This window comes from Strix aluco, chromosome 3 (assembly GCF_031877795.1).
Source record: "Strix aluco isolate bStrAlu1 chromosome 3, bStrAlu1.hap1, whole genome shotgun sequence".
Taxonomy (NCBI): domain Eukaryota; kingdom Metazoa; phylum Chordata; class Aves; order Strigiformes; family Strigidae; genus Strix; species Strix aluco.
In genome coordinates, this window is record NC_133933.1 from 73,029,173 (window position 1) to 73,054,600 (window position 25,428).

Consider the following 25,428-nt stretch of genomic DNA (forward strand, 5'->3'; position numbering starts at 1 on the left):
TGCTTGCACAGCGTCAAGGCCACCTCTTTTTCCTGCTCTGCCCCTCCAGTGGGCAAAAAGCTGGGAGGAGGCACAACCTGCACACCTGGCACCAAGTGACTAGCGGGGATATTCCATGCCACAGAATGTCACACTCAGCAATAAAAGCTGAGGAGAGGGTTTTGTTTGGTTTGGTGAAGGGGGGCAGCCATTGCTACTGGCCTGCTGGGGAGAAGTCATGAGTGATTACCTTTGCACCTTGTTTTTTTTCTTCCTCTTTCCTTCATTTATTAAACTGTCTTTATCTCGACCCATGAGATTTCTCATTTCTCCTATTCCTATTTGCTCTCCCATCCCTCTGAGGTCAGGGGTGAAGAGCAAGCAAAGGGCTATCCAGGGTCAACACCCCCCCTCCCCCCCCGCAACTATTCCATTGCACTGGAAGATCATTGCAAAATTAGCATTTATTCTGTTTATTAATCCTTTTTAGCAACAGTTCATGTTGGTACTTTAAAATTACATGTCACAGTTAAGTACAGTTACATAAATTAACTACAAATCAGAACACATACACAGTATTAGCTCTTGAAATATCTTAATGTTCAGGTATTTCACAAAGTTAGGAGACAGATCTATTGCACAGAAGTAGTTAAAGTTCAGTGGCTTTAATTCACACTCCTCCTACCTAGTGTTACAAATTACCCTAAAGGGCTGCAAATGATACGTGAGTGCCCACTAATAAGAATAACAAGATATTAGAAACAAGGTCTTAAAGAAGAGAGAGGTGTAAACTCTTCTGGGCAGAAGATGTTCTTCAGAAGGGTGTGAACCTTCTGAAGTATTACATATAGTTTACTGTAAGGATATTAGAATACACTGTACCACTAAGGCAACAAGTGCTGGATCAGTGGGAAACACCAAAAAGATTACATTTAGGGAAGCTTGCAGGTGCAACAGACCATCGTCACCTCAGCTGCATCTAAATGCATCAGCCAAGGACACTTGTTTAGTTAGGCACCAAGGGATACACTCTGTGAACAAAGAAAATCCACTCTGTCTTTTCTGGAGTTTTAACTTTCCAAACATTCAAACTGCCTTAATATGGTATTGAGAAAGAGAGCACTAGCATTACTGATTAGAGTCGTACAGCAAAGGCAAACATTCAGTAGGTTCCTTAAGCAACACAACGTTCCAATTTTGGGCCAAGTCCCTGCTATCCCAAATTCAAATCAGATTGCTATTACACAAGCCTGCCACATACTCACTGCACCAAAGACCTGTTTCGCTTATGACTTCATTTAGAAATCAAATTTAGCCAAGGCATTAGTGATCTTCAAAAGCCTTGCACTGAGAACAATATCAGAACCATCTAAAAATTTAGATTTTTTTTCTACCATCATGCAGAAGCACAGTATATTAAATCAATTCCTCAGAACTCTTCATATTTTTTGTAAACATACAATAATTTAAGATATTGTGCACATAAGAGGGAAACAATCTTTAAGTCCAACATACAGCCACTTACACATTTAAACTATATTCTATGTTATACAGCATTATCACATCTTGGGCACTGTCCTGGTTCAGCTAGGATAGGGTTAAGTTTCCCCAGCAGTGGGGAGGGAGCTCTAGCCCGGTTATTCAATACCATGCTGACAGGTCCAGACGCCCAAGCGCAGGAAGGAGCAGGGAAAGACCAGAGATGGCCTTTGTGCGGTTCGGTCCCCTCACTGCTGTATCCGTGCGGTATACCTCTTGTTCTGTTCATTGTTGTTATTGTTCGGTTTGTTGTTGTTACACGGTTGTATTAAAACTTTCCTTATCTCAACCCCGGGGTTTGTATTTCACTCCCTGCCCCGCTCCGGTTGGAGGGTGGGGGAGCGGCAGCAGCAGCGTGGTCTCGAGTCCCAGCAGGGCCTAAACCACGAGAGGCACCTACTGTATTAACGTTTACTATGTCACAGTCATGCAAATAAGACAAGCAGTATATTAAAGTAGCTTAACACCAGACAGTTAGTAGTGTACTTTCAGCAATGTACCTAATAATAACTAGGCTTAAGTAACATACCATACAAATACAGATGGAAATTTAAATGTTTTAAATGTTAATTGCAATGCCAGAACAATACATCTTTGAAATAAAAGCTTGATTCTGCAGTAAATACTCCCTTGGTATGGTATGGTACCATATATATGTTGTTAGTATTAACTTGTTGCCTTAGTTGCAATACATTCTGCTGCTCTACCCTGCCTTTTACTAGGAAAAGTTCTCTGCACGTGTACATGTGTGTTATCTATATATATACACACAAATATTAAATTAACTAAATTATAATTAAAACACCTCACCTTATTGTCAGAGAAGCATATAGACTCAAGTATCCAAATGGGAGAATTAGGTTGGCAGCTACAGATTCTGTGTGTATTTCCTCATAAGGAACTAAAGCTTTTTTTATCCTGGTGTATTATTGGCAACATTGAACTGTACAACCTTAAATCAGAGTTCAAAGACAAAGAACAAACCGGCTAGTGACACAAGGCTAAGAGTGCTTTCAGCTGGCAGCATTTTCAGTTTGCAGTCGCTCAATCAGTTGTTCAGCCTATGAAAGAGAAAAAGCAACGCACTAAGTACACTGTGGACCTTCAGTTTACTGAAAATTCCATTTTAAAGATAGTGACACTGACAGAGCATTTGCTTTTCATTTTTACAAAGCATACAACAGAAGCAGAATACAATGACTGCTTTAACCAGCAGACTCCTTTCCACCATTTCCATCAAATTCCCATTAGGTGATCAGAAAAGGAAACAGAACCTACAAAAGTCAGAGGATGTCTGAGCAAATAAATAGCAGATAAAGCAGTGTGGTTTTACAGACCTCAGAAGGCAGCAGTGCTCAGAACAACCAAGCTGTCGAGACCTGGAACTCTTTGGGAGTTCCTCCAGAATGGTGTGTAGTGGCCTCTCATCACCCAACCAGCTGCACAGCAGCCACGTAGGTTGCTGAGGGACAGAGCGCATTCACACGTCTGGTTCTCATCACGAGATACATATCCCTTCTTTGGCTACGTCACTATGCTCATACATACTTTTCTCATCATATGGCTACTTATGCATCTAGCACGTAACTGGGACAGCTGTGCTTCATATGTGTAACAGCACCAGCCCACAGAGCCCTCAGGAGGGCTCACTCGGGGCAGAAGGCAGCCTGCCAGTGCTGTTCTAGCAGGCCAAACTGGGCACATGGAGACTAACATGGGCACGTCTGAAACAAATCTGTTTACTCTCAGCTTTTTTTTTGCCAGTCCCACAACAATCTTTTAGTTTGAACTAGTGCTTGAAGTTTTATTAAGATCTCCAAAAGAACCACGTTAAAAGGTGAAAAGCTTAAGTTTGGCACGTTTTAAATACACACAGTGAAAATGCAATCAGCTACTTAGGGTCAGAACAACTTAACAGGAGTTAAATATCTCTTGCAGTTTCTTTGCAAATAAAGCTAGACGAGGCATGGAGCAGCTGAAAACGAAATTACCTGAATCTTGTTTTGCATTCTTAAACAAGTATCACATTCGATCCATTCTAATTTAAAAGCCAAACAAACCCAAAAGCAACTCAAGAACAATTTCCAACTTGACAACAGGGCAAACTATCTTTTGAAGTGCATTCCTATTGGATAACCAAACTTGGTACAGATCTCCCTGAGCTAATCCAAGATAGCAAGCAGTAAAACTACATGGCTATACTTATATGAGGGCCAAGTATCTGTGTGAAGCTCTGCAATACAGCAGAGACACATCTGCTTTTTTCAAGCTACGTGAGATCTCCAGCAAGGCACCACTGTGAAGGAGACGAGTTTTTTTCTGTTTGAGTAAGAGGCTGTCTATATTCTTTAGATGAGACAGACCTTTTTCAGCATCTTTGTTTTGGGGCTGCACAAGGACACCAGGATGCTGTGGCTACATTGCAAGGATAGGCTCTTTGCTGCGTCAAAGCAGCGAGAGTAAGCTTTAGTCCTCGAGGGATTTTCAAAGAGTGATTTAGTCAGTGCCAGTTCAGTCTGATTGCTTATCTCTACTGACATAAATCAGTACAAACAACGTTTTTGTAAAGCAGACATTTGTTTTAGTCTAAAAATGACAGGATGGAAAAAAACATGTGAAATGATACAAGCAATCATCAGGTGGACATGTTTTCCACCCAAATTGGATGAACCAGGGTATGTACAATACAGTCCATCACATTTGAATATATCCTTTTAAATTAAAGGACAAATCCTTACAAAGTGTCCTCAGAAACACATCACATTAACCTAAGCTACAATTAGATCCAGAACTACTGTATTCTTTGCTGCTAATGTTAATGGCACTCCATTCCCTTTAATAAGCATAAACATTAAGGCTTTTACCATTATATTTTCTCAGTTAATGCAAAATATACATAATTAATAATGACAGTAATGACAAAAATAATCGCTTAAAGAATTTTTGGACATAGTTAAAACATTAGAAAGACATCACACTTTCAGCTTGCAATTGAAAACCTACCAAAAAACTCATCTGCATTACACTTACCGTGATAAACCAGTAGGAATTGATTCTGTAAACGAGTCTGGATAAGAATCCTAGCTGACTGGCTGGGGCCAGGACGTGAAGATGCAAGTGGGATATTGAGCAGAACGGAGGCCAGTGAAAACCCATTCTTCAGAAAAGGAAAACAAGTGAAAATTACTGGTGATGTTAATTCAGGAGGAAGTGGAACATCACAAGTTATTTAACGTGATCAACTGAATTAACAACTTAACTCATTGCATTTTCCTTGTACATAAAGGCAGGAACAAAAATACGCCCCTTCATTATGCTCTCAGGGAACGTTTTCAACATCAGAGGTTCAGCGAACCTCCTTCACATCTCTGTATTTAAGACACATTTTGTTAAAAAGGAGGGTTTAAAAAATAAAATGTATCTTAAATGTAGCACATCTAGTTTTCAGCTGGAAAGCCAACTGACACTAGATGAATGTAGTTTCTATGTATTTTAATCATGAAGGCCCAGCTCCCTGTACTCTACACTATTTAAATGATGTTACAATTTACTTCAGCTATCAATGGCACTGGCTTAAACTGAAGGGTGCAGCACTGAAATCAGCTGAATGCAGCTATGACTGAAACACAATGCAGTGCCCTGCTTAAATAGGACAAAGTTTACCTCTCTTCTGGAATCTAGGATTTAGAGCATATTTTCATCACATAATTAAAGAAAAGCCTTTTAGAGAAGTTGTTTGAAGTGCCCTCCCTACCCCAATATGTGGCCAAGAAAGAAACTCAGAGTTGGAACACAATCTGTGCTGGAAATTAATCAGAAAAAAAGAATTTATATTCAATGCCAGCACATTCTACTTCAAAAGTCATGGGATAAGCAAATGCAGACCCATTTTCTTCAAAAAAATCATACTGCAGTTGTTGCCACCATCTCTAAAATAGCATTCTGAAAAGTAAAAAACATACTCAGTAACACAGAAGGTTTCCATTACATACCTTATATTACTCAAGTCACTAAAATTATTTTTCTGGAGAACAGCTTTTCCAACTTCCATCATTCTCTTCACTATTAAAAACAAATAGATTTCATTTAACATTTAAGGAATATTTTACACATCATATGTCATCAAGTAATTTAAAAGATATTCTTCAGAATATTAACTTCAATAAAGTAATTACACTGAGATCACAAACACGGGTTTTTCAAAATATAAATACTGTTAACTACTCATAATCAGATTGTCAAGAAAATGTTGTGCAACGATTGATATGGAAATTACCACTGCTACCAATTTCCACACTAATGATGCTTTGAAGTGTGGTATTATTCCAAGAACTCTGGCCAAAGCTGTGGTATCACCACATCCTTAAAAAAAACCCAACAAATACTGATTGGTCAGAATGATGACGTTTACACTAATTTCAGTGTTATATCTCTACACAGCTACAGGACTTTCATCTCCAGGTCCTGTGCAGCCTGGCATAAGTTAGGAAGCTTCAGAGATGGTACACAAATTTAAATCAAAATAAACTAAAATTGTGAGTCCTACTTATTACTAGGACAAGTTTCATTACTGTATCACTGAGAAAAGAAGCAACCCTAATATAAAAACTCAAGGCTAAGGAATTGTCTTGAAGCCAAACACATATAGAAGTTGTTTCTGGAAAAAACTACCCTATGTTTAGAAGAGAAACACAGTGATGCAAGATGTATAACACACAACTACAACTCTTTTCTTGCATCACCTGTAAATTTCCCAAAGGTGGAATCTATTCATGCATGCATGGCTGTAGCTTCTTCTGTTACTCAACACACTTAGCTAGGCATTTCTTCTGAAACAAATTCCAGGACAATGGTTTCTTGAGGGGAAAAAAAAAAAGCCTATCAACAATAAATTCAATATTTTAGAATTTTTTTTTTCAAGAATTATTGACGTTTATTGGAACACCATTTCCCTCTTTCTTCTCACTCGCTTTTTTCCTGAAAAATAATGTAACACTTATTTTAAAATATACATTTAATAAAATTCTTCTATAACTTTTCATATAATTTAAAACTGCATATTCATCTAAGAAAACACAAGGAAGCAGCACATACTCTTTAAAAGTAAAGCTGCAGTTCCAACAAAGTGCAAAGGCAGCTATACTCCATGCAAACAAAACAGATTTCATGCACTGGTGCGATGCTTTTCTAGAACTGCACAAAAAAGTGTGCTATTCTAGAACAGCATGTGGAAGTTCCCAGGAAGGGTAAGTCCCTGCCTACACTCACTCATACCATCTATTTCCATGTTTACATCCTCAACCAAATGGTGCTCAGAGGTGTGATTTACTTGACGGTTAAACGCACACTTAGAGCCTTACCTACAGGTATGTGTTCTGTCTTCAGCGTTTTGCAGTTTCCCATGTGTTCCACCGGCACCACCAGATAGTGGTGGGGAGCGTTAGGTCTGATATCTCTAAAGCAAACTAGGTCTTCATACTAAAAAAGGATGCAAATGAATTAAATTGATTAGGATGAGGATACTGGCAAAGAGTAGGAGACAAAGTCCATCTTCTCCATATCAACATGATACTTAATGTCACATTTGAAGTAACTAGCAAAAATCTCAAGATTTTTGGAGCCAGCCTACAGAAGGACTTGAAAGCACGATTTGTGTCCTCAGCTGCCCTTCTGCAGTCAGGATTCCTCGGCGTCAGCATTAAAGTTTCTAGCCGTTGTGTCAACATTTAAGGCCGGCAAGGTATTTCCCTTCTGATCGGTGTTTCGCTCCTACCTCCGTGAAAGAGCTGAGGGCCCTCAAGACTACCCAAGCTCGCCAAGCCTCTCAGACCGACCCCCCCGGCGACCCGGCAGCCCAGGCACCGCCTTACCGGGACGGAGGGCTGGCACCAGGCGGCCGACACACGCCCGGCTCCAGGGTTTGACCTTTCATTCTCAGATTAACGCCCCCGCCGCTCTTCCCTGCTCCCCCGAGCCCTGCCCTCTCGGCAGCCCGCGAGGCCGAGCCGCTCGGGCACCGGGGCCCGCCCAGCAGCTCCCACGCCGGCACAGCGACAGATACAATTCGCCTCTTCCTTAAACACCGGCAGCGAACCACCACCAGCCGCCCGGGCCAGGAGAAGCGCCTCCGTTGCCAGCGTGGAGCTGGCCGGACCCGCACCTGCGGGGGAGCCGGCGGCGAAGGGCGGGAGCTCCGCCGGCGGGACACCGCGCCGGGACACCGGGGGAGGCCACCGCCGCCCCTCACCCACCTCGCAGGGGAGCAGCGCCGTGCCCGGCTCCTCCCGGCGGGCGATCCTGCAGAACACGCACTTGCCGTCGTAGCCGCCGCCGTTCCCGGCTTCTCTCCCCTCGGCAGCGGCGGCCGCAGCAGCCGCCGCCTCCTCCCCCGCCATGGCCGCCGCCGCCTCCCCTCCGGCCGCCGCCCGACCCGTGCGCGCCCCCTGCCGGCGCCTGGCAGCGGGGGCGGGGCGGCGCCCTCACGCGCCCGCCGCCATCACCAATTGGCAGGGAGGGGACGGGCCACGCGCCCCCGCGTCACGCCCCGCCCCTGCGCCGCCAGGGGGCGCACGCGGGCCGCCGGAGTGCCGCCCCCACACAGCCCGGCGGGGCGGGGCCGGGCGCGTAAAGCAGCGCGGGCGCGGGTCTTGCAGGCGGTGGGCTGGCCTCCAGCTCCTCTGCGGGGCAAGGGACGAACTCCGACACAAACCCCCTTTTGTTAATGAAGTCTCACACGGCTCCTGCTGGAACGTCAGGCCCCTGACAGGGCCCGGCTCTTCTCAGCAGGTGAAATTTCCTGGGGGTGTTGAAGCAAAGGTGTAGCCGCACCCCGAGCTACAGCTCGGAGCCATCCATAAAAAAAGGTACAAACTGGGAATAAAATTAAGTGAATGCATTCTGAGCTCATTCAAATCACAGAATCACAGGACAGTTTGGGTCAGAAGGGACCTTTACAGGTCAGCCAGTCCAACGCCCCTGCAGCAAGCAGGGACATCTTCAACTAGATCAGGTTGCTCAGAGTTGGCCTTGAATTGTTTCCAGGGACAGGGCAGCTACCACCTCTCTGGGCAACCTGTTCCAGTGTTTCACCACCTTTATTGTATCAACTCCTTCCAAAGCTAACATACCTTATGTTAAAGTGGTACCTAACCTTCAATTTCTAAAGATGTTCTCTTAGTAATTTGTATTTTAAATCACACTGTTCATTAGACTGGAGTTGCAGAGCTGCAGCATCCCTGGCCACAGAATCGCAATGTTTATGTTCTTCCTGCGGCCCAAATGGCACCAAGTACTCGTCCCACAGACGACAGGCCACAGTGCTTAAAGAGGTAATGAGCTGCAAAATTTAGAATGAGATTTTTCAAAAAAGTATGTCTTTCAAAGCAAGCTGTGCTTGTACAAATAGGACACAGCCATTCCGCCTGAAGCAGCTCATTTGCCCACATCTGCTGACTTGCAGAGCGCGAGGCAAACCCTTTGCAATGAGCTAACCTGCTCCTTTGCTCTGCTACAAACAGGCAAGTGAAATCTTGAAAGTTTACACATGAGGATTATTCTGAAAGTAACTGGGTTTTACTTTGCCCTAAAGCCAACTTTGTACAAAACATCCAGTGCAAAACTGCACTGAAACCGGCACCAGATCAAACATCCGCGCTAGCTGGGTACTTACAAGCCTTACTGTGAATAAGCATTTCAACACTGTCTTGAATCAAAAATCTTTATCCAAGCACCACTAAAGTACCTATGCTTCATGTTGCAACAACAAACTTTTGTTCTCCCTCTGAGAGAAAAATTACTAGCGACTGTAATTTTTCCTCTTACTTTACATTAAGAAAATCCTTACCGCCATTTCACTCAAAGCAAGGTTCACCAATAGCATACTTGTTCCATTTCACATGTAGGTTTTTTTTTTCCTTAATGCCACCTCTGTATACCATAAACCCAACAGAAGCCAAGAACTACACACTTTTAAGGCATTGCATGCCTTTGTCTTGCTTGGACAGAAAGAAAAACACATGAACACTAGCAATATAAAAAGGGTGTATACAAAAATGATATACATGGACTTTTGACTTCTGGGAACAGGTTGGTCAAAAAAGATGAGGGAATACGATGTCATTCACTACAGCTGAGAGAAGCAATGAGAACTACTAGGTCAACTGTTTTAACTGTTTACTGGCATTTCTTAGCCCTTTTTCACAGCCTGTCTTTGAGAAAACTCAAAATACAGCTCTATTTTAGGAGATAGAATACCACACCAAAAAAAAAAAAAAAAAAAAATCAACCCCCAAAACTCCCATCTCCTTAGCCATGTTTCTAAAATACAATATTGCTAGAATTATCATTTTGAGGGGAGACATAGGTATTTGTCAGCATAACCTGTAACTTAAGCTGCATCTTTTAATCTTTAAAATGTACTACAGTTTGTGAATAGAACACATCTGTAACAAGTTTCTGAATGCATAAATTCCTTTATTGAAAATATTGTGATAGCACTGCATTACATATATTCAATATTCATAGTTTCAAGGGTCACAGAATTTTGATTGAACAACACTGTTTTGAATATAGACCACAGCGTTTAGATATGCTCTGACAAGGATAATATAATGGAGTAAGTTGAAGGCAGCAATAGTGAAATGTATGTAAAATGTTGAACTTGGCTGGTTTTGGTTTTTTTTTTTTTTTTAAACTATTAAGTGGTCTGCCACCATTTAAAAGAGCAAACGGTATTAGATATTCCTGGTATCTTCAAAGCATTATGCTGTTAGCGACTTCCAAAATATTTTACAGCATTACCAATAAGAACATTATTTATGGCTGTAGTAGACCACATAGAAGGGAAGTGTGAAAAGCTCACGTGCAGCGTGTTACAGGCTTACTGTATATAGCACTGGTTTTAGACAGTGAAATTTTTGTGCGGGATTAAGATTTAGTAATGCTTTTGAAAGGAAAACACTTGGCTTTTTCAAGAGCTTAAAAAAAAAAAAGGGAAGAGCAGTAACTAAATTGAATTGTGTTACTCAGTTTCTCATGTTCCAAAATTAGACTGTACTGTTTTAATGCATGGAAGAACAGTACCGTTTCTAAAACCTGCCTTTCTCAGGACAATGACACGTTCAAGTCTAAGGGCAGGACAGCATCCTAATGTTGGGTCAGGCCTGGATTGTGTAAACAAAACCACAGCTTAATGGGAAAGCAGAATTCCTCAGCAAACAGTGACGATTGCCAGTCCTGTGTCACACTCTCCTTATTTACTGAAACTTCCATTTTGTAACATACACTCTTTTCTCTTCGGCATTGTGGGGGAAGGAGGGGAAGTATCTGATTATTTCACGAAAAACAAAGAAGAATATTTAGTTGCCTGTCAAGTCCGAAACCAGCCTGTTGCTTCAAGTCTTTTTTGGGAAGGAAATCATATATATAATTACTAAGAAACAAGTATTACACTAACATGACCTGGCCTGTTAGGGAAATAGCATTCTTCTCTAAATCTCAATTGCATTTTCCCCTTAACAAATTCTTCAATTTGTAGAGAAATGCTCATAAAAGCACAGTGGGTGGCTTATTTTGAATCAGTTGGTGGTGATACAGAAAAACAATCCTCTCTTAGAAATGTCCTTCGTAAACAGTCAAATAATACTAGGGCAGATGCTCAGAGCATGCTGTCCCAATTCTGTTGACTGCAACAGAGCTGATAAAAGTCTATACCAGGTGGCAGTTTGCCCAGAGTCTCCATGCACTGCCAAAATAATAATCTATTAACAGGAATGTGGCAGCAGAGTTAATAAGAAGCCCTATCCACCTTCTCCCTCATCTCAGAGAAAACCAAAACAGAATTATGCACTCAAGTGTTTCTGGCAGAAAACAAACCCTCTAATTAGGGTAAAATGAAAACCAAATCTCATTTACAAAATAAAAATATAAAAATTAACTTCAGAAATCAAATAAATTGATCCAGAATAAACACCAATGCATAAGAAACCTACCCGAACAGTTATTATTTATCAAATTGAGATTTGAAACATTAAAAAGAAAAAAAACTCATAGCTAATACATTTACAAAAAAAATCTGCTATACAATAACAATAAATAAAACGATTTTAAAAACATGTTCCCTTAAGTGCTGTGTACACCTATTTCCGATTCTTTTCCATGGCAAACAGTATGCTGTGGATTTTGGTAAAGTAACCTTTTATTTTTGGTTCGCATTTGTACGTTGAACATAAATACACATGGAATGTACTAGATAGTTATAGCTTTCCCACAGGATCTTTTTCACAGTTACAGAAAAAATTTTCAATTTATACACCATGAATGTTTTCATATGCATTGTATCTTCAGTGGAGAAGTGTTGGAGGAGCAAGTAAAAAACACTTCAGACTGATTTCTTACTGTTCTGTCTCTTACTGCCTCTCAAAACCAGCTCTGTTTTTTTCTTGGGTTGGTTGGTTGGGATTTTTTTGCGTAGTCATGCTCTGGTACAAACTTGAGGAAAAAGCGTGTAACGTTGTGAGGCAGCCTGCACCTTCTAGTTAGCCTTTAAGTGCCTAATGGATCCAGTCCTTAAGGCAGTCAGTATTTCATTCAAATGTCCATACTTCTACATCTTGTATTATGAAATCTTCTTTCTTAGATAAGATGTCATTATTGAAGGTGCTGCAGGAGTTGCTTCGCCCGTGATACAAATCTGCATCTAACCATAAGCCAAACCGGCCACTAAAAAGGAAATACACAACATATTTCAGGTTACACATAATAGTAAAAATACTGGAAGCTGTAGAAACAGCCAGGAGCAGTGATATGGAGGAATCTAGGTAATTCTGAGGACCTCTTAGATGACATGTGAAGAGCTCAATCCTGACAAAGCACTTGCCAAGAAGCTCGTGGAGCAGTCCCCTCGCTTTTGTTTGCACCAGCGAGTGGGGCAGCGTGCAGGACTGAGTGTGCCCCCGCGGCCCCCGTGCCGCTCGGCTGTTCACACCACCAGCTGTGGCTGGCGCCAACACAGACGTCAGGAGGAGGAGGGGTGTTTATACACTCGTGATGCAAACCATGCCCAGGTGTCCTGTGGTGCAGTCTGCGGTCAGCTTTAGTTAGTTGTACAGCCTTAGCCCTTGATTTGATACCCACTGACCTTTGAAACTTAGGACCTGATTAAGCACTGTTTGTATCCTTGCTCTGTGTATCAACAGAGCGATGACAGTTTAATAAGGACCATCTGAGAACCCTTAAAAGCTGATGGCAAAACTGCCATTAGAGATTATCTTCCAGTGGCAAACCTCTTCAGCAATGAGACATGTATCTACCCAAAACATCTGGGTTTTCCCTAGTTAAAAAAACCCAACAAACCTGACTTGCCTAACATCGGTCACTCTCTTTAAGGGATAGAAATTGCTCTGGGTCTACAACAGAAATCAAATTGCTGAGGTATCTGCCCTAAACAGTTTACTAAAAGTAAGTTCAGCCATTTTACTGATAAGTTATTCTTGCAACTAGCATTGTTCATATTCTCATTTAAAAAAAAAGTTAGCTACATGATTTGAAAACCAGACACTCACTCACCCTCCACCTCCGAGCTCCAGAGAGCTGGTGTCTCCATTGATGAAGTAGGTGTTCTCTCCGCTCCATTTGAATACCTGAGGAGCAGAAAAAAAACCCAAATATATTGGACTGTGAGGATTCTTGTACTCTAAAACTGCTGGGGACTGACTCAACAGGTATTTTTGGTGTGGTTTTATTTTTTTTTGAAGGGGGAAGAGGTAATGGGTAGAAAGTAAAGGAACAATGCATATTTAAAACTATGAACAAGGCACCCTTTTAAAATCCTGCTTGCATCTCTATATCAACAGACATTCAGTTAAAAAGGAACAATGTGTTCAATACTGAAAAATGTATAAGCCATGAACATTAAGGGGTATTTCAACAGAACTCATCTCTGGTTTGTTGTCACTGTGATCCTAAGCATGTGTGAAATTATACCCTATTCTTGATATCACTGCCTTCCAAGGTGAGTCTTTGACAGTCCACACCTTACTCCTCGTTTCCCCCTTCAATCCACTTAAAACCCTCCCCTCACCCTCACAGACTGTCCTCTTGGCACTTCAGATAATTACAGCCAATTTTGCTTGAAGTATTGCATTGAAGCAATGAATGAACCGCACTCATCAACAGCCAGCACATCTTCTAAACTCAAATACGCTGTCTTCATAAAAATCTCATAAATGTTTCAGAAGTGGAACCCAAAAATCTTATTTGAGAAAGTGAACACCCACTTACCTTGAAATTTGGACTGAATGTGTAGAGGAATGTTTCACCAGTGCCATAGTAATGGTCACTAAACCTGAAGGGATGTGTAGCATATGCTCCAAATATCTGTCAGAATAAAATGATTAAACTACTTTTGAGGACAGTGCAAAATTCAAGAGAAAAAACCCCAGACATTTCAAAACACTTTCTAAAGAACAACTGAGTTGGTGTTTCATGTTAGAAGAACCAACTAGTAAAGTACATCAGATGAGCAAGTACTCCCGCAAATCTTTTGTATCCTGCAAGTTAAAAGCCAGATGGCAACAATGGCAACAGGAATGCCGACTCCAGGAGCTACTGAAGTACCAGCCTTCCACAGAGGCATGATTTGTGACAGCTCATTAACTGAGAAACTTAAGGAAGATACTTCCATGGGCACTATAGCGATTATGAAGCTGGGGGCGGGGGGGGGGGGGGGAGTATTTCTATTAGTGCTGATGTACTTTCCTGCCTGTAAGTTTAGCTTAAGCAGTAGAAAATATGAAAGAAAACACCTATGTCTTATTTTGGTATGATGTCACTTCATGGTAGGACCAGCACTTCATAATGATCACTTTTTATAACGTTGCCCTTTCAGTCCAACCCCTGCAGAACAAGGACTCCTTACCTGGTTGTCCATATCCTTGATGACAAGGAGAACAGGACTGTCAAGAGATGCCGATTTACGGTACAGAGTCTTCAGGCTAGTCCCGTGCTCCAGTGTACTGTATGCAAGCCGCCAGGGATATCCCTGCACTCGTGCGGGCAAGCGCCGGGCAAGCTGGGTAAAGAACAGGGGGAAAACAGTTACATATTCAACAGGTTGGGTCACAGATGGTGCCCCAGACTATTCCCTTTCTGCAGGGAATTCTGAGCCAAAAAATGGCTGTCAAGGGAGCAGCTGATGCCAGCAGCTTGACATCTCCACACGTGCATGTGGCCTTGTACTTAGAATCCAACTGTCTGCATTCACATCGCCTGTGAAAGGATTTCAAAACTGGCACCCCCTCTCTGAGCACTGAAAGACTTGCCAGTCCTCAATATCACAACTCAAACACCAGAGTTGCAAAACATAAAAATAAGCTTTCTAGGTGAGCCAGTGCTGCAGCAAACAGGACCTTGCACAAGGACACTCCAACACACTAACTCCAAACTCTTAAAAAGCATTGACATTGCCTCCAGAAGGCAGAATGTCCCACACTCGGCAGAGACAGCACCACAGCTAACAAGGAAGCTTGAGGTTTGTCTAACCATACCTGCTCTATGTGCATATTCTCCAGGAGAGCGCTGTGATGCTTTAAGACAGGCAAAGCATCATCATCATCATCTTCATAGTAACTGCAAACGCTCTTTCGACGTTTTGCTTCTTCTACAGTAATGATCTGAGGCAAGAGAACAAGTGTTCAACCTAAAGCACAGCTCTTATACAGTCAATCATCTGCTGAAGCAAATTAATTTAAAACTACTCCCCTCAGCTGTCACACTGCATGGAGCAAAACCACTGTATGGGATGGTTATAGCACAGGCAGCCTTATCCAAATGGGGACAATCTGAACTGGCAAAGTGTCTTTGAGACAGCACAGCCAGAATTTCTTCATGCCCTGGTGACCTCCCATGGCTGTAGAGTTCTTTGTGATTAACAAACATTGAGGTAACCAGGTGAAATCATGTGGTCAGTGAGACATACTTGGTCCCAAGTCAGAAGGCTAAAGTGCACCTACTTCTTCTGAGGCACACTACATGCCTCTGAACTAGATGTCTTGTGGGAATCTAAATTTAGAGGAGGACACAGAAGCTTCTTTGTTTTCTCTCATGCAGCTAGTTGAGTACATTAATTGTTTTCTCAGGTGCTAATGCATGAGAATATGAAAAAGTTTAAAAATTCACTTTTTATTAAAACAACAGCTTTTTCCTGGTTTTCTTTACTGACTCAGACATGGGTTTGTGTATACAAACTGAAACAGAATTAATATAGCAAAGAAGTAAAAATGTTAGTCAACTTGAACAGGTATTTTGAAGTTCTGTCTTGTAGGAAATGCACTAAGTAAGATTTTGAGCATCCAGATTACATAAATTCTTGAAAATACTCATTCCGAGAGTCAAGGTCTTTATAAAATACATTCTTTGATTATTCTTGAAAATGATCAAACAGCTCTTTGGAGACTTCTATTTATTCCTTTGCTTAAGACTTTATAGAGAGCACACTGTAGTATTTTAAAAGGTGAGTCCATATTTCTGACATCAGGTTTGAATTATAAAATGAAGCACAGACCTCTCTCCAGCAACTACAGGTAAGTCATACTACCTTTTCCCAAAAAGCTGGAAACAAAATGAGAATGAGAGTCCTTACACTTAACGCTTGTCTATAAAAGGACTCAACAGCCTACAAGGTGCTGAGAGAGACAGGGCACAAACTCTGAACTCCACAGGGCACATGCAGCAAACAGGAGCCCAAATGTGGCACAGGGCAGGAGCTCCCAAGGCTGGCAGCACCCATGGTGCCTGGAGCTCACCGCAGAGGGGAGGACACTGCCTCAACCCTCGGCAGCAGCAGTCCGGGCGTCCTGGCTCCTGACAAGCTCCTGCTGGGGTTCTCAACCTCCTGGCTGGCAGAGAGCATCATCTGGCACAGCTGGAAAGCTGCTAACCCTTCAGTGCTGCTCTGGGTGCTCAGCAAGTGACAGGAGCCTCAGCTCCACACAGCAGTGGGAGGTGAGATGAGGCACACTGTGTTTGCAGCAGGGCTTTAGCTGGGGTTTGGTGCCACCATGGCAAACAGGAAGCAACAGCTAGAGCTCAGAGATGGGCCTGATGAGGAACAAAAGGGAAGCAAGGGGGCCTAACTACAAAATAAATGGGAAACCTTAAACCGCCTTCCTTCCATAAGCGTATCACCACAGAGGTCTTATCTTGGATCAGGAACCTCCAGATGTGGCTGCAGACCACGCTGTGCTGCTGCCACACACCTCCCTGCAAATATGGCTTCCAAACGACTTTCACATTACACATGGATAAAGTTTTGCATAACTCCTCCGTGCATAACTCCTTCATGATCACTGCTTGAACTTGCAGAAGCTGTCAACAGTCGACACAATTGCCAAGAAGTGCCTGGAGGTCCTACACACACCTGGCCCACAGGCGAGAAAGCGAATGGACTGGACTGACTCCAAGTGCAGATTTAACCACCCCACAAAGCACAGGAGCAGCTTTTCATGAAGACCAGGAGTTCACTGTGGGTAGGACAAAGCCCTAATACCGTCAGTCACACCTAGCATCTCCAGTGGGATGCGAGCAACGTGTCCGCTGCCCACGCTCATGTCCAGCCCGCATTGACCTGCGGCCACCCAGAGCTGAGCCCAGAGCAGCCGCCCCAAGCAGGGCACCTGGGCACTGGCACTCCAACACACACAACAGGGTTAGGAAAAGAGGGCAGGACCACAGGGCAAAATGAAGCCTGCAGAACTGATGTTGTACATGCCCCTGCACACCCAGGCAGTACAGGCATTCCTGTCAGTGATACTGGAAAAGCTGTACAGCTGCATCCTGCCCCTCCAGCCAAGGTTCAGTGGGATCTAGTCCTGGGTCTTCTGAGACTGGAGAGAATCCTGTGCTGGAAAAGTTTTTCATATGGCCAATTTCAGGGAAGGTTTGCACTGCAAATTAAGATCAATTTTTAAAAAACTAACAAACTGTTAAAGGAAAATGGTCTTTCTGCTTTTATCCTTGTTCTTTTTCTACCTCCTGAATGGTTTTCCTTCTCTCCTCATCTCCCAGGCCATTATTTTACTTTTTTTTTTTTTTTTTTTTTTTTTCAAATGAACACCTTTTTCATCCTAAATCAGAAGTACCTAACTCCTCTTTTGAAGACTGTTTTCTAGGAATAGCCTCCCCCCAGGAGGGGGGCTAAAGTATCACAGTAAATCAATCAGCAATAGATATCCGTAGCAAAATGCGACCAAAATCACAGACATAGACAACCACAGAAAATGTTAATGCAGCTGTACATTGCAAACCGACTCCAAAGACAGACAGGCCTCCCTCTTCACTGCATAGATACCTGTTCAGTCTATAACTGAAGCGCACATCTGAATGAAGTTCAGAGCCAACAACTGCAAGAAAAGGGATCTGCAGGATCAGATATTTACAGACTGTGCAAAAGTAGAAACAGATGAAAAGTATCAACCACTACAGAAACTAGATCTACAAAATCTTTTAAAGATTTTATGGGACTGAGAAAGCAAGCTACCTGGGGTGGAAATACTCCGTTAAAATTCATCTGACTAGGGAGCACATTTTTTTTACTAGGACAGAAGTGCTGTATCAGATCCATGCTGTTCAAACAGGGACACAGTTCAACATACCTCCACAAAAGGTTCCTCCTGGTCCGGTCTGGCACAGTAAAGAATTCGAATATTCAAAGGCATTTGTTTCCCTTTCATCATCTACCAGTTTATTTTGCAGTATCCACTACACTTCCCTGCTCTAGTGGCAAGAGCTCCTGCCCACAAGCATGACATACGGCTACTCCCTGTGGCGAGATGTGATAAAACTGTTTATATGCTTCTCTACAATCACACTTTCTGTTTCCCCACAAGGGAGAGTGAAACTTTCACAGTAATCATGCCCAAATTTGGACTTTCAATAGAGACTTCCTGGCAGACCTACTTTAAATTTGTAGAGCCTGAATATATTACAAATAAAAGAGACACACCTTTAGAAGCAGTTTCCAGCTAATTCTTTTCCCAATACCTATTTAAATAAACCAGTGAGATACAAGCTCCCAGTGTGGCCAGATTTCTCCCACCTCTATTCTTCCGATCAGTGGCCCTCCTCCTTCATTTTCATTTCATGAAAATGACATGCAAATACCAACTGAACAGTGAAATCTAGTGCAATATATGACTGTACTCAGCTCTGAGCAAAACTAGGAATGAATACTCTTTTTTCTATCTTGCAGCTCACAAAGCACCCATGTTAAGAAACTACAAAACTGTAAAAATAAAAGCTGTTTGGGATTAGAGGTGATGCTACATTTCAAATGACAAGCCCCACTCCCAAGCTTCGCTTTTGAACAGGACAACACACTTTGAAGATGGAAATGCTTAAAAAAAGAAAAAAAAAAAAAAGAGGGCAGTAGAATTTTAAAAATAAATTTATGTTCAAGACAAATAATCAGATCACTTTTTAAATCACCATCAAGATATTTCCCATTTAGGGATTTATCTGCTTTTTAATTTATCCTGTATCCTTAGCACAGCAAATGCTTCAGCGTTCAGAAATATCATTAAAAATGAGCTTATTTCCCTTAGAAACTAGGCTTTGTATGCACAAGAGGCAGACAGGTAACAAACACAGCCATGTCAAGTAGTTAATATAGATTGCAAAAGTCCCCATATGAAAAAGACAAAGCCCAAGGATAAAACTCATCCACCTTACAACCAATATTTGAACAGTATTGCTGCATACACCTGAGAAGCAAGAGTCTGGCACATCACCACATACCAATCCGTTTCAACCAGCATACAGGAGTCTGTGTTGGAGCTTACATGTACATACACATTTTGGAGATTTTATTTGTAGCATATAAATACAATACAAATTTAGCAACGCTGATGACATACACCTATATAGTTTTGCAAAACGCTAACATCACGTAACCAAAATATTTACATAACTTCTGCTGGTTGCACACCAGAGAGCTCCCAGTTGTTTGTCTGCTCTTTCTAGGGAGAGAAGAAGGGAGGCTGAAGGATTATTTGTGAGGCAGATACAAGCCCTGAGGAGACTTCTATATGAAGCAGCAGGCGTTATAAAGAAACACCATAAAAACAATTAAAAGAGCAAGTGTTGAGACTCTTAACCGAGGATGCACATTTGATACATACAAGCTTCATGTAAACGCAGAAAGCACTCACCTCCCAGCTTTTAGTAGTGGGCTCACTGAAGAAGTTGTCTATCATGTCAAGCTCCTCCTTTTCTACCACAACAAAACCTTGCTCTTTGGCATCTTTCCCATATATTTCCGGTGACCACTGAACGAAAAATGTGTACAAGTGATCCACCCTGTAAACAGGAGAGGAGGAGACAACTGTTCAGTGCTCCATGAACACAGCACTTTCATGTAGTACAGAGGTTTTGCCCAATGACAAAGAAGGGACAACCACACAAATAGGATACCTGTGTACTTCCAGACTCACATACCATACAAGGCAAGAGCTCCCCCGCCCCCGGCATCCTGAAGCACTGCAAGGTTTCCCTGCTTTCACCCCCCACAATGTATTTTTCTCCTCCCTTTGCTATACACACAGCTAACGCATCATTGTAAAATTAAATGGCTTGTCCAGTTGCACACAATTCATATTAAGAAGCCAATTGACTGGTATTAGGTCATACTCACAAAAGTTAAGTCCATAAAAAATTCACTTTAGTTTGACCTTCTGCCTAAAACAAAAGCCATAAGAGATCACCAGTAAAGTCTACACCACGTTTCTAACTGCCCTCAAAAAGTTAGACACAACCACAAAACAATTCTTCATTCTGTTAGCATAATGAAAATAAGCAGTTACCGACAGCTTTGCTAATGATACATACAGTACCAGCAGCGTATACGCAGCATAAACATACTCAGTTCTCAATCACTGTCTTTAAAGAGATGTTCTTTGACAACATCCATAACCAATTCCTGAAGAAGGAATTTATGTAGTATATTAAAATTAAAATGAACACATGACATTTCAAACAGGAATAGTACAGTGGTTCCACTATACAAGAAGTTGAATTGCCAGCAAAAAAAAAAAAAAAAAAAAAAATCAAACCCTAATTAAAGAGGGCAGATAGAAAGATAGTACCTATGACACTGGATCTTTCTCCAGTTATTCACCAGAAAGTTTTGTCCAGCAATTCCTTGATTAATGTAAACCAAGAAAAATATTAGAGAAATTCAGACATTTCCCCCCAATATTTCAAATTACTTGGATTTATATGTATGTACAAATAATCTTAAAATACCATTTCAGCACTGTTGAATTCTGTTCAGGTTGACTAGTATAATTCCAGAGAGTTTTCCAATTGACTCTACTTTTTTTTGTTCTACACTCCTACCAACAAGGGCTAGAGTCTGATGTCAGTTCTAACTGCATAAACTGACAGCCCTGAAATTGTTGCCTGTTCATGACAGCTACACTAGTTCAAAGTGAGATATTTGGAGGGGCTTGACTCACTTTAGCCTCAAGAAATTTTAATCCAATTTCCACTACCCCCAGAAAGAATAATGGATAGACTTTGCTTCATCATGGAAATGTCCTCTCAATCATGAAAAAGGAACAAATTAGCATTGCCATCAGTTTTTCCTCTTCTCCTTTGCATATTCACAAATGCTTCTGTGGTGCATGACTAACAGATGGTCTAGCAGTTTAAATTTTTGTAATCAAATAAGACCTGTACCTGTGAAACATTTTCAATATATACCGCCAAATACAGTTCTAGTACAATTGTCCTAAATTTGTGAACATCCAGTGCTAGCTCCTGAGGCACCAGCAGCCTCCCTTCATCAAGAACAAGTAAGGTAGCTAATGTTGGTATCAAAGTCAAAATTTTAGCTGCTGTTCATTCCTCTTCAGACACAGACACACACACACACAGACGAGATCAAGGTAGTGCTGTGCAAACAATCAGTCTTTGGATAGTTCTCACCAATAATTGCCTGGTAAAGGCTAAAAGGGGGTCATACTCCCATTGCTAAGGGTTCCCCCCTTCTTTGTGAGAAGCCATGTGACTGCTTACAAGTCTGCACAGATCTAAAACCAGCAAACTATGGAAGGCACTTCTGAAAGCTGTATCATCTCATTTTAGTCAGGACCTTTTTTCTAACTGCAGAAGTTTTCCCACATCAATAGGTGCCACTCAGCATGCCCTGTTCCTCTTCACTTGCTCACAGAGGCTTCAGAAAGAGCAGTATGATCGTCTCTTTTCTAACTAATGTGAGTTTTAACTGAAAGAGACATTTAACTTGAGTACTGTGTATTTTATGTGCAGCAGTCCTAGTCTGGAAATTTAAGTACTTAATTACTACAAATCCCTATGGAAGAACAATAAAACCAGTGGTTGCTGCTGCCTGGCTAAGATCAGTTTGAAAGCACGTTCGTGCAGGTGGGTGGAGGAGAAAATCATGCTCTCATCTCAGGATTACAGAACATATTTAGATTGTAAGGCACCTCTGGAGATCATCTAGGCCAACTTCTGTTTATAGCAAAGCTAAATTCCATGTTAGAGAGGTTGCATAGTCTTGTCCATTTGCAGCTGTGAAAATCTCTAACACAGACTCCACCATCTATCTCTCCATGCAACCTGTTCCATGCATAACCAGACTCATGTTTTTTTTCCCTCTTCCATCTAATCACACTTTCCTCTGATGCATGCAGCATATGATCTGAGAAGGGTCTGGCACCATCCTACTTCTTCCTCCTCCTTCCCCCTGTCTTTTATTAACCACGTATCCAAAAGGAAGAGGGGAGTAACCACTTTCTGCAAACTGTTGGCTATGCTCTTCCTTACGTGGGCCAGCAAGAAGTGAGGCCTTCAGTACTGTAAAGACACACCACTGACTTATGTTCAGTTTGCTCTCAACTTCCCCAGCTCCTTTTCTGCAAAGCTGCTCTGCAGGCCACCCATCCCCAGAGCACAGCACTGCAGGGGCGGCTCCACCCCAGGTGCACAACTTTGCATTTGCCTTTTCTGAATTTCCTGACATTTCTGTCAGCCATTCCTCTGTGTTGAGGTCCCTCTGAATGCAGCCCTGCCCTCCAATGTATGAAAACTCCCCCAATTTAGTGTCATCTCCCAAGATAACAAAGGTACATTCTGTCCCGTGTCCACATCCTTGATAAAGACATTAAACAGTATCAGTCCCCAAGGAATACCACTTGCACCTGGCTGCCACTCAGACCCTTTGAGCCTGATGGTCCAGCCAGTTTTTCACCCACCCTGTAGTCTACCTGTCCAGATCACATCTCTTCAATTTAGCTCTAAGGATACTGTGGAAGATTCTGTTGAAAGCCTTACTAAGGTCATGGTAAAACAACATCCCTTGCTCTCTCCTTGTTGACAGAGCTAGCCATCTCAAACACAAAAGTTATCTGGTTGGTAGAAAAACAGTTTGCCCTTGGTAAATCTACAGTTGCTGTTCCAGATCACTTCTTGTCCTCCATGTGCCTGAAAACAGCATCCACAAGAACTTGCTTCATAATCTTCCTGGGGACTGAGGTGAAGCTGACTGCCCTGTGTGCCCACAGATCCTCCTCAGTTTTTCTGAAGATAGTCACAGCGTTTTTCTTTCCAATTATTAAGGACCTCTCCCAATGACTATAACCTTTCAAAGGATGACAGAAAGCAGCCTTGCAATAACGTCAACCGACTTCCTTAGTACACTCAGAATATTTCCTGTCAGGCCCCACGGACCTGTGCATTCTCAGTTTATCTAAGTAGTCCGTAACTAAGTTTTCCTCTACTGTGGACAGATGCTAAATAAATCCAGATGCTCCAGATTTAAGCAGCAGCAGCATAAAATGAGAAATAGGTGATTGTAGAAGTAATTCTGAAAGGAGATGCAGAGCATCCCTTCTCTGTTAATAAAATTATAACATCATGCTATGGTGGTATTTCCAAGCTACCAAATTGAAAAGAAATTGAGACAATTTTTAAATTGAAAAACCACTGCTTGAGGAACTCTCTTATAGCCAACTTGACAGCTGCAAGGAAATTTATCCAAGAACTCAATAGCTGTTTTGGTGATCACATGCTTATGAATGTGTCATGAACTAACAGTGAAATATCAATAAAACATAAAGTACTTGGAAAGGAACAACTTCAGAAACCTGAAGTTAATCACTCAAGAAAGAAATTATTCAAAAGGAAAAGATGATAACAGGGAACTTTTTTTAAAAAACAACAAACCCCCCAAAAACCCCAAAAACTAACCTAGGAGTCACAAATCAAAAATGAAAGATGGAACACTGATTAAAGAGGGAACCGCCCCCAGCTGTAGCCAGATTAAAAGCAAAGTGAATATGCTTACAAATGTGTTCATAGTAACACACACACACAGAAGGCACATAACAAATGTAAAAAGAAAAGTTTATAGTGAAGGATATAAATTAAGTAGAAAACTAATTTTGGAAAGTACAAAACATGACTTAAAGATCATGACAGCAAAGCAATAAAATTAGTGTAAGGAAAAAGCTTGGTGGAGTATTATGCCACTGCATTGCTTAGTAAACTGGGCACAGTCAGCTGTGTGTGTGAATGCATCCGAACAGAGGAGCACAGTGAGCGGAGGGTGAGTGGAGGGTGTGCTTCCAGGATGGTACTTTACCCTTGGCAGAAGGACCTTAGAGACCTGGCATAATGGCTTTGAATTTTGGAGCAAGAGCTCCGCACCAGCACTCTGATGACAATACTTGGTGGAACCCTTAAATGGACTAAGAAAGTAACACTCAGCAGAAGGAACGAGATTGTGTTTAGTTTGGTGTTTTGACACTGTGGTGACCACTGCTGGAATACTCTGCCCACCTCTGGTGCACCATTCCCAAGTCATGCTCAAGTGTTGCAGCTCAGACACGCAAAACCAACTGCCATACACCAAGAGGTAAAAAGAGTTATTTAGCTTACAGGAGCGATACTCTGTGATAGCCTACATTAAGAGGAACGGAATCCTGCTAATACAGATACAACTACAACCAGGGACCTTAAGCCAGAAAAAATGAAGTAGGTATATAATACACTGAAAAGAGCAAGGGCAATTAGCAATAACACACACCAGACAGCTTGTCAAGTTCCAGTTGATTCTCAGGGGGGAACTGTAAATTATTTTTCTTCTAAAGGACATACTTTAATTTAGGAGGTCTCAAACTGACATCATCACCACCACCATTTCTGTTGATATGGCAACAAGATCTGACTTCTTTGAGGGCGGAGGCAAACCAGTTTTCCATAAATGAATGTCTTCAGGTCAGTCACAGGTGGAAGGGGGGGCTAATTCCAAATTTGTGTGTTTGGGCAGTGGGGGAGAATTTATGCATCCTGGAATACATGTACAAAGGCTCTAAGTCCAACCACAGCTCCTGGCCTAGAAACAGGAATTAATTCAGAGGAGTCCTATGACTTTGTTATAAACATGCCTGACTAGATGATGATCCTTCACGAATCTTACGAGGACTAAGGTATTGTAAACCCTCATATGCTTATATGAGCTTATATAATCTTATATGAGCCCTCATTACAAGATATTAAACTATAGATACAAACAAGTTCGCATAAATTTCATCTGTATAGTTTGAGATCTTAATTTATCAGGAGTCTAGGAGTACTCTATTTATAGAAGGCTAATTCAAAAGGAGCCTAAATCTAAGCTTTACCCTGCCTATTCCACTCCATTAACAGGAACATGGAAGAGTGATCCTCAGCATCAGGACCATCTTAATCATCGTCCCTTTATGCAAAGCCCTGTGTAAGTGCACAGAAGCATCATGTAGGTATTGACTCCAGCTAGTCATGCTGCAGGTTCTTCCAGATCTCACCTTCAACCATATTAACTACAGGGTGTTACGCACTAGATACTAACAGGAC

General features: G+C 41.9%; 2 protein-coding genes across 12 annotated transcripts in view; both read right to left on the bottom strand.

Annotated features, from left to right (window-relative positions):
• Window positions 1–425: 425 nt before the first annotated feature.
• On the bottom strand, window positions 426–7,949 carry HINT3 (histidine triad nucleotide binding protein 3). Of its 3 annotated transcripts, none has more exons than XR_012622555.1 (6): window positions 7,770–7,949; window positions 6,879–6,996; window positions 5,511–5,580; window positions 4,549–4,675; window positions 2,329–2,579; window positions 426–1,896 (listed from the first exon to the last, which is right to left on the bottom strand). XR_012622555.1 is itself a non-coding variant. In XM_074819184.1 (6 exons), the coding sequence occupies exons 1-5, from the start codon at window positions 7,911–7,913 to the stop codon at window positions 2,532–2,534; spliced, it is 507 nt and encodes a 168-aa protein (XP_074675285.1). In that variant the 5' UTR covers window positions 7,914–7,949; the 3' UTR covers window positions 426–1,896; window positions 2,503–2,531. The 3 variants fall into 3 exon arrangements, 2 of the variants coding, with proteins under 2 accessions (XP_074675285.1, XP_074675283.1); XM_074819184.1 differs by having other exon boundaries at window positions 2,503–2,579; XM_074819182.1 differs by having other exon boundaries at window positions 426–2,579.
• A 2,020-nt stretch (window positions 7,950–9,969) lies between these two features.
• NCOA7 (nuclear receptor coactivator 7) overlaps window positions 9,970–25,428 on the bottom strand; it is a 104,323-nt gene continuing 88,864 nt past the window's right edge. For 8 of the 9 annotated variants that reach the window (XM_074819186.1, XM_074819188.1, XM_074819191.1 and 5 more), the window contains 6 exons: window positions 19,722–19,869; window positions 15,063–15,188; window positions 14,435–14,587; window positions 13,798–13,893; window positions 13,084–13,157; window positions 9,970–12,237 (listed from right to left, as the gene is read on the bottom strand). In XM_074819186.1, coding sequence (XP_074675287.1) covers window positions 12,102–12,237; window positions 13,084–13,157; window positions 13,798–13,893; window positions 14,435–14,587; window positions 15,063–15,188; window positions 19,722–19,869 — 733 coding nt within the window. In that variant the 3' untranslated portion in view covers window positions 9,970–12,101. Of the gene's footprint in view, window positions 12,238–13,083; window positions 13,158–13,797; window positions 13,894–14,434; window positions 14,588–15,062; window positions 15,189–18,167; window positions 19,640–19,721; window positions 19,870–25,428 lie in introns of those variants that run through there. The other variant, XM_074819193.1, reaches the window with a different exon arrangement.

What these genes read in the sequence shown, in the direction of transcription:
- HINT3 (XM_074819184.1), bottom strand. Translation starts at nt 7,913, where the DNA reads ATGGCGGGGGAGGAGGCGGCGGCTGCTGCGGCCGCCGCTGCCGAGGGG. An exon ending in CGGCGCTGCTCCCCTGCGAG is followed by an intron (nt 6,997 to 7,769) that starts GTGGGTGAGGGG and finishes ATCCTTTTTTAG; the next exon opens with TATGAAGACCTAGTTTGCTT. An exon ending in ATTCCTACTGGTTTATCACG is followed by an intron (nt 2,580 to 4,548) that starts GTAAGTGTAATG and finishes TCTCTTTCATAG; the next exon opens with GCTGAACAACTGATTGAGCG.